Raw genomic sequence first — 8,467 nt, 5'->3', positions numbered from 1 at the left:
GGAAGGGAAGGGAAGGGAAGGGAAGGGAAGGGAAGGGAAGGGAAGGGGAGAACCCACCTGAGGTCCTGGCGGAAAGCCCGTTCGGTGTCAAACTGGCTTAGGAAGAGGCAGTGGATGGTGTCTGGGAGGTCGAGTGTCTTCCTCAGCATTTCTAAATCCTTCTGGTTCAAGAGCCTGGCATGGGTAGAAACCTGCATCCAAAAGGGAAAAGTGGTTTCAAATGGGTGGGATCCCCCGGGTGGCTGCTTGGGTGTTCATCTCCAGGCAGCAGGGAGGTGCCTCAAGCTTCTCAGCCCGAGCAGATCCCATCCACCTCCCGAGGAAGGGCAGAATCTGCAGAAGGTGGACATTAAGCCCATCATGGTCCTGGCTTAATGAAGATCATGGGGCCACCATGCTCATTTGGTTAAAAAAAAAAAACAAACCAGCACCCTTGGGTGCTTTCCAACCTGGAGGCAGAGCCCGGCAGTGCTGCCTTCCTCCTTCTGCTGCTTCATCGCCTCATGCAATAGGCTGGTCAGGCTGTTGTGCTTCTGCTCAATGAAATAAAGCTCCTGGATCTGCTCGGCGTCCTCAAGAGCGGAGTATTTCAGGCGAAGGACAGAGTCTGGAGTGGCACATTCCACCAGTTTGCTGGTGGCGGCGGCGAAGACCGACTGGCCGTAGCGTTCGAAGCCGCTGCAGAGGAGATGCTGGGAACTGTCCAGCACGATGGCGGCAGAGGTGTCATCACTGAAGCCGATGAAGATGTCATGTTCCTTGGGAGCGAGGGCATGGGACCAGGCACTGAATGAATCGGGGTTCTCGATGTGGACAAAGCATTCAGCCCAGTTCTCCAGGTCCCACTTGAGGTCTCGCTGCTGCCAGGAGAGGAGGGTGGTCGTGTCCAAGCAATGCTTCTCCAGCCGGCTGAGCAGAGGGGTGGGGAACTGCGTGTAAACCACCTTCTTCTCCTCTATAATGACCAGCCGGAACTCCTCCTTCACGCGGCTCTTCGCCCGGTGAGTGCCAAGGAGGCCCAGGTCAACATAATAATTCCCCCCCAGGCTAACAAAGCACTGACTGAGGGTATTGTAAAGGCTCTCGTAGAGGTTCTGGATGTTGAGGAGGACGACGGGCCTGCCGATCTCCATGCAGTTCTTCACCCTGTTCATGGAGCGGCACACCTGGGAGTAATCCTGGTCCCGTGGGAAACTGGAGCCAAAGATGATGTCACAGTTGCTGGCATCTATAAGCCCGGTCATCTGGATGATCCGCAAGGCGGCGTTGTTGGTCGTCAGCAAGAGGAGGTAACGAGACATGAACCCCGCTCGCTGCTTCTCCATGTTCTCCTCCAGCAGGCGGATGCAGCTGGTTTCCATCTCGAAGGGAAGCTGCATCTCGCTGGTGCACTCGCGGAAGATCGCCATGGGGTTGATATCTCTGGAGCCTCCAAAGTTTCTCTGAATGGCCTTTACGAGGAGCTCCTCTTGAGAATGGCACTTCTGGTCCTGCATGTAGAACACGATCATTTTGATTAAGCTGTAGAAGTCACGCAGCCCAAAGAACTCCATTTTCTGCCTTTGCAGCACGTTGCAGTAGAAGTTTGCCAGAATGGGGAACAAATACTTGATTCTTTGAAAGTGAGGTTGGTCAGCACAGATGCCTTCAGCCGTCTTCACCAGCTCCTCCTTGCTAGGCTCAGTCCAAAAAACGAGGAGGCCCCTGTTCATCTTGGCAGGGTCCAAGGCCCAGTTGGAGATGCCCACAAAGCCAACTTTCTTGTAATCCTCCGGGGTCTCATCATCAACGCATCCGTCTTCCAGAAGAGAATGCAGCGTCTTCAAGGGCATATTGGGCGAGTCTTCGACCAGGCCGATCTCATCCAGCAGCACCACAGACGCAAATTCATCCAGGTTCTTGCCCTTCTGCAACTGGGCACATTGTTGGAAGGTGGAGATGATGCCTTCTGGTTTGGAATGGGGGCTGCATTGGAAGGAGACCAGCTGGATCTCTTTGCATCTTTTGAACAACGGGCTTCTGGACAACATGCCTTCCATGGCATCTACAGCAATGGTTTTGGAAAGAGATTTGGAGCTTCCCGGCTTCCCAACCAGAAAGAGCGGCACGCGGAGGTCCATGCAGACCACCATCATGAAGATGTTCTCCCTCAGGGCGTTGTTGCAGGCCGTGGCCTTAGGAAGGGAGATGTGATCGAGAAACACCTCTTGGCACAACTCAATCTCTTGCTGGAGCCAGGAGGCGGCGACCGAGAAGGATTTTGCGACCTCCTCCAGATAGTCTTGGCGGCTTTCCAGGGACACATAGTAGCAGACCCCCACAGAAAGGACCAGAGCCCTTTGCGCGTCGGTCAAGGTCGGCTCCTCCGCCTTCATGTACCGCCTCTTCTCGTCGATCTGGTGGAAGAGGAGGTCTCTTCGGTTATAAAACCAGAGCACTATTTTCATGAAGCGGGCGATGTCCCGGAGGCTGGCGACTCTGCATTCGTTCTTCCTCTCCCTCAAGAACTTCTGGGAGGTTGAAATGACGGCAGTGAAGACGTCAAGGTTTCCCACAGGGATCTCAGTCTCCAAGGCGGCTTTCACCATCTCCCTGATGTAGAGGCTTTGTGTCTTCTCGTTCAGCTCCCCAAAATCCCAAACCAGAGGCAATAAACTGGGAGGAAGGGGCTGCACCCTATACACCAACTGCCGCAAAGGAATGTAACCCAGCTTCTCCGGGGTGTCTTCGCTCCGCACTCGGTATCCCAAACCCGCTTTCTCCAGTTTCTCGATGGTCTCCTGGGTGTGTTTCTTGTAAGGGTTGCAGGTGGCCACCACTTTTAAACGGTCGGAGGAAATCCGCGCTCCATTGATGCTGTGATCACACAGCACTTCCTTGATGGCAAAGATGGCCTCCGAGGTGTTGGCTTCGTCAAAGAACAGCACCGTGTCCACACCGTGCTCTTCGTTGGCGCGTGCCAGCGCCACGGCCTGCCTCACCTTCTCCTGGATGGTCTTGGAGGTGGTGCCGCCATGAACACGCACCACCAGCATGTTCTGAAGGTCTCGGTCGGCCCGTTGCAGGTTGCACATGAACTCCACCAGTTTTGTCTTCCCGCAGCCCGTTTCACCCATGATGATGACGGGGATGCCGCACTGGAACCGCAAGTGGATGGCCAACATCTTCATGGTGTTGTCCAGAGTCAACTGGTATGAGGGATCTGGATCCTTCCAGTATTTCACGCCGAAGACCCTGCAGAGGGCTTTCAACTGCTCATTTCTGGGTAAGGTTTCAAATTTCTTATTAAAAGGAACATTTTGCCACGCCAAGGTCATGTATAAACTCCTTGTCATAACCGCCCTCTCCAAAACAGTCTGGGAATAAGCATCAATAGCATCCAAGTTCCGGTTGATGTGGAAACCCAGAAACTCCATGGAGTCACCCTCAGCGTGGAAGACGATGTAAGGGTGAGACTCCTGCTCCCACTTGCGTCGGAGCTGATACTCCTCCAAAACACTGTCCGTCTCCTTCCGCTCCTTGCTGGGCACGCTCTCGTCAGACATGTTGAGGGAAGGCATGGCAAAGTCCCTGGACATGGCGATCATGAACTTGACGACGAATGTTTTGAAGCCGCTGAACTCCTTTCCGACCACCCGGCTGCAGAAGACCGATTTCTCACACTTTTGGAGCTGGAAGTTCAAGAAGTGAGTGAAGTTGCTGAGCTCGGTCCAGGAGGGGCTGCTTCTCCCACAGAACTCCATCAGGCACGCCAGGCATTCCCTCTCTGTCCCTTCAATGCTCCCAGGGGTAAAAGTGAAATGGTCGAGGTTCTTATTCTGCTTGTATCTGCTAAGATATTGGTAGGACCTTTGGAAAACATCACTTTTCAGCTTGGTCCGGTCAAACTGCTCCTCCCTCAGTTTTGCAGGAGAGACAGAGCTGGGATCTTCCAGCAACTCGAGCACCCGCTGCGGCGATACACACTCCACGGTAGGAAAAAGATTCAGGAATTTTTCCTCCATTTCAAGGGACATCTAAAAGCCAGAGGACACAAATCACCACGAGGACCCTTCTCCAAACTCCCACATTTGCCTACATGGCAAAAAAACCTTTTTTTTTAATTTCCCCCTGGTCACAAATGGTTTAGAAAGCTGGGGGGGAAAAAATGTAGGAATAGCAAAATTTCTCCAAGCCTGCATGTGGATTGAAATCCCTATAACCATTAAGGTCGGTCTTACCCTGGGCCCTGTATTGGGTTGGGTGGTCTCATTACCTTCTCCTACGCTTTCTTCTGTTCCACCAAATCCTCGCAGAGATGGAGGGACCTGAACTCAGTCACTATTCAAGGCATGGTGAGGAAACACAGGCAGATGATCCACCACGAGTGAATCTGGGTTGCATTTCCCACCTTTAGTAGCTCTAAAGCATGGCTTAATGCAAATCGGCTTTAAAAACAGGCAGGAGGTTCAAGCTACATCAAAATTGGGATGAAAAAGCTCCCTTTTTCCTCCAACAGTCAGCACAGGGCCTGATATTTCATGAGTCAAGATACATTTGACCTTGTTGCTTCTATGTAGGTGAGAGATCGCCCTGCTGAGAGACAGACTCTAAACTGGGCATCGCTCTGGCGGAGGCATCAGAGTTAAGTGGGTTTTACTCATGCTCAGCCTTAATGGCTCCTCCCAAAATACCTCTTTCTTCCTCGTACTTCTCAGACCTTTCCCTCTTGCCAGGTACTCGATCAAGTAAAGATGGGAGGGTTTGCACTTCCAGACCAAGCCATCAGGGCTCTGGATGTGCCGCAGGACACACAGATCAATCAGCAGCCGGTAGAGACCCTTCGATACCTGGCAGAGGAAAAAAAAAAAAACAACAAACAAATTAAAATTGGTGCTTGCTGCTCAGATTAGGCTGGATTTGAGTTTCCACCTCCTTTCCCTCCTGGTGCGTGCGGGTGCTGACTTGCACCACCTCTTCTTGTCCAGGTGAAGATCTGAGCACTCACCACTGGAGATACATCGATGTGGAAGATGATGGGCTGGATTTCGGACATGGACTCCTTGATGGAGAAGAGTTCCTCCACGAAGAACTGGAAATCAACCTCTGACTCCATCAGCCGAATGGTTTTATGAAGCAGTAGCTTGTTCCCCAGCTGGGCACGGACCTTCCTGAGGGTGTTCTCCACAAAAAGAGATTTCCCTAAGGAGCAGAAGAGAAAATTTTGAATCAATCCGCCCTTCTACACTTGCACGCGACCCAAACCAAGGAAATCTCTCACTAAAGCGCAAAATCTCTCCCTAAAAGCAAAAAATCCCTCCCTAAAAGCACAAATTCCTCTCTAAAAGTCAAAATCTCTCCTTAAAAGCATGAAATCCTTCCCTAAAACTGCAAAATCCCTCTGTAAAAACAGAAAATCTCTCCCTAAAGGTGGAAAATCTCTCTCTAAAAGCACAAAACTTCTCTGTAGAAGTACAAAATCTCTACATAAAAAGACAAAATATCTCCCTAAAAGCGCAAAATCCCTCCCAAAAAGGACAAAATCTCTCCCTAAAAATGCAAAATCCCTCCCAAAAAGGACAAAATCTCTCCCCAAATGTGTAAAATCTCTCCCTAAAAGCACAAAATCTCCCTAAAAGTGTAAAATCTCTCCCTGAAGCACAAAATCCCTCCCTAAAAGCTCAGTATCTCTCCGTAAGAGCACACAATCCTCTCCCTACAAGCTCGTTGTGCCACCTCGCTTCCTTCCTTTGAGCTCCGACTCGGGATCCGCCTCCCCAACAACTCACCCATTCTCGCCTGCTCCGAGAAGATGAACTTCACGTTCTGCTGCTGGGGCTCCTCAAAGGCCTGAGCCACGGGGGCCGTCCCACTCGGCACTTTGAGGTGCCCCTGCAAGTACTTCCAGGTTTCTGCCTCGGAGTGCCTTGATAACGTCACCTTGAAGGCATCAAAGGCCGTGATGACATAGGAGTTGTGAGCTTTGGCGTTGCAGAAGATGATAAATCTGTAGTTGGGGATGCTGGCAGACTGCACCAGGCAGAAGAAGTGCGACTCAAGTTGTTTGGAAACTTTACAATTTAATTTATCGGCGCCCAGCAGGCAGTAGATCTTCTGGTCTGGGGAACCTGGGGACAGAGCTCTCCTGAGAAGCAGCTCCACCTCCTCCTCCTCCGTGTCGGGGGTGCACACCAGGACCTCGTCGTACGAGGGGAGAGGGGCTGTCTCGGTATGTCGGTAGAGGAGCAACATGTTGGGTAACATTTCCTCTTCTTTACACAGGATGAGAAGCGGTTTCCCCTCTTCGAAGCCTACGGGCAAGCTCCTCTCCACACGGGCACTCTCTAGAGCGGCCAAGCGCTTCAGCGTCTCCCCAAAAACATCCAAACCGATGTATTTATCAGACACCAAGGCAGCAAATTTCTTACAGTAAGCGTCCCAGAGCAGATTCACCTTGTCGTAAAGAGACGGCAAACTCTCAAACGAGGCGGCCAACTCAGCGTCCACCAGGGCGCCAAAGGAAACCTGGTCGACGTCTCTGTTCCCCGTCTTAAATTTCCGTCTCTGCTGCAGGAAGGTTTCTCTCGCTTCCTCATATAACCTGCTGAGCTCTTCAACCTTCTCCTGGTTGTCACCATGCTTGAAGGCAAAGTCCATGAGCATCTGCTCCGTGATGGGCGGGTTGTCCAGGCAGCTCTGCAAAGCCGCCTTGGCCACCGCCTCGTCGTAGCCTGATTCAGCCAAACTTTTAATGAACTGGGGGAAACGGATGACGTAGTCGTGCCAGGTCACTGATTCCTCGTCTCCCGCCGAGGTGTTCACCGAGTCCAGAGGAGTCATCAGCACATCCCCCAGGGCTTTATTGATATCTTCTCCGCTGATGTCATGCTTGATGGCAGAAAGCAATATGAGCACCTGCGGTTCTACGATGCCTTTCTGGACTCGGGCCAGCTGGCTGCACAAATAGAAGATCTGGTGCACAGTGAACAGGTTGATATGGTAGTAGGTGTCCCTTTGAGTCTCCAGGTACTTCTTCCACTCCACCAGACAATGCTCCATTGCCTTCGAGAGGCTGTCCAGCTCCTCCAGGAGGGGTCTTGTGCTCTGAACAAGGATATTAGCAATTCCAAACTCCAGGTAGACCTTCACCTGGTGCTCAGGGTTGCAGTAGATGTCAGCCTTCCAGTCAATGAATAGGATGTTGCCAATGTTGAGAAGCTCCAGGTACAACTTCCCAACCGTTTTAACTTTTTCCAATATCTGTAATGCGCCAAAGACACAACAGGGAAATGGATCATGTCCTGCCGCACGTTCCCAGCAGCTTCCAAACACCACCTGACTCACGCTTTACTCCAGAGATCTGTACAGTTGTAGGGTCCCCAGTACAAGAGAGACACGGATGTACTGGGGAGGGAAGATGATGACGGGACTGGAGCATCTATCCGTGTGGCTGGTGCCATACTCAAGGTTTGGGCTTCTATGATCATGGATCTACCCTTGAGAAGCCGGGTCTATGCTTGCAGAGCCAGATCTATCTTGTGAAATTGTATCTACCCTTGAGAATTTGGGTCTACCCTTGAGAAGCCAGGTCTGTTGGGAGCTGATGGGATTCACCTGACCAACTGGGCTCTCTCTGCAGAGCCTCCCTACCCTCAAGCAGATCAACACTCCCACCTAACTGTGTGTCATCTGCAAACTGACTGAGGGGGCACTCAATCCCCTCGTCTAGATCATCAATAAAGATGTTAACAAGGAGCAACCCCAAAACCGAGCCCTGGGGGACACCACTTGTGACTGGCCACCAACTGGATTTAACTCCGTTCACCACAACACTTTGGGCTCGGCCATCAGTCAGTTTTTGACCCAGCAAAGTGAAGAAAATGAGGTGCTAGAGTGTCTCCAAAGAAGGGCAATGAAGCTGGTGAAGAACAAGTCCTGTGAGGAGAGGCTGAGAGAACTGGAGGAGGTTTAGTCTGGAGAAGAGGAGGCTGAGGGGAGACCTCATGGCCCTCTACAACTCCCTGAAAGGAGGGTGCAGAGAGGGGCGATGAGTCTCTGGAGCCAAGGAACCAGAGACAGGACAAAAGGGAATGGCCTCAAGTTGAGGGGACGTTTAGCTTGGATATGAAGAAAAATTCCTTCACGGAAAGGGTTATCAAGCCTTGGAACAGGCTGCCCAGGGAAGTGGTCGAATCACCATCCCTGAAGGGATTTAAAAGCCGTGTCAATGCGGCGCTCAGGGACACAGTTTAGTCGTGGACTTGGCAGTGTTGGGTTAACGGTTGGGATTGATGATCTTAAAGGTTTTTTCCACTTTAAATGATTCTGTGATTCTCAGAAAGATATGGACGTGTCAGAGCGCGTCCAGAGGAGGGACACGAGAATGGAAAAAAAGGCTTAGAGAGATGAGGTTGTTCAGTTGAAGAGGCTCCGGGAAAACGTTGCTGCTAAATAGGGTTTATAAGAAAGATGGAGAGAGACCTTTTAC

The 8,467-nt window shown here is 51.5% G+C and overlaps 1 protein-coding gene across 1 annotated transcript in view; it reads right to left on the bottom strand.

Annotated features, from left to right (window-relative positions):
* The window catches only part of LOC113490905 (E3 ubiquitin-protein ligase rnf213-alpha-like), a 16,580-nt gene that overhangs the window by 7,422 nt on the left and 691 nt on the right, over positions 1-8,467 (bottom strand). The window contains exons 2-6 of the mRNA XM_026867514.1: positions 5,769-7,239; positions 4,988-5,181; positions 4,674-4,829; positions 450-4,016; positions 58-191 (exon numbers count right to left, since the gene is read on the bottom strand). Coding sequence (XP_026723315.1) covers positions 58-191; positions 450-4,016; positions 4,674-4,829; positions 4,988-5,181; positions 5,769-7,239 — 5,522 coding nt within the window. The remainder of the gene's footprint in view (positions 1-57; positions 192-449; positions 4,017-4,673; positions 4,830-4,987; positions 5,182-5,768; positions 7,240-8,467) is intronic.

Source organism: Athene cunicularia, unplaced genomic scaffold (assembly GCF_003259725.1).
Source record: "Athene cunicularia isolate RWA unplaced genomic scaffold, athCun1 SCF_64, whole genome shotgun sequence".
Classification (NCBI taxonomy): Eukaryota; Metazoa; Chordata; class Aves; order Strigiformes; family Strigidae; genus Athene; species Athene cunicularia.
Note: the sequence above shows the minus strand (reverse complement) of the source record. Positions and strands in the feature narration are given on the sequence as shown.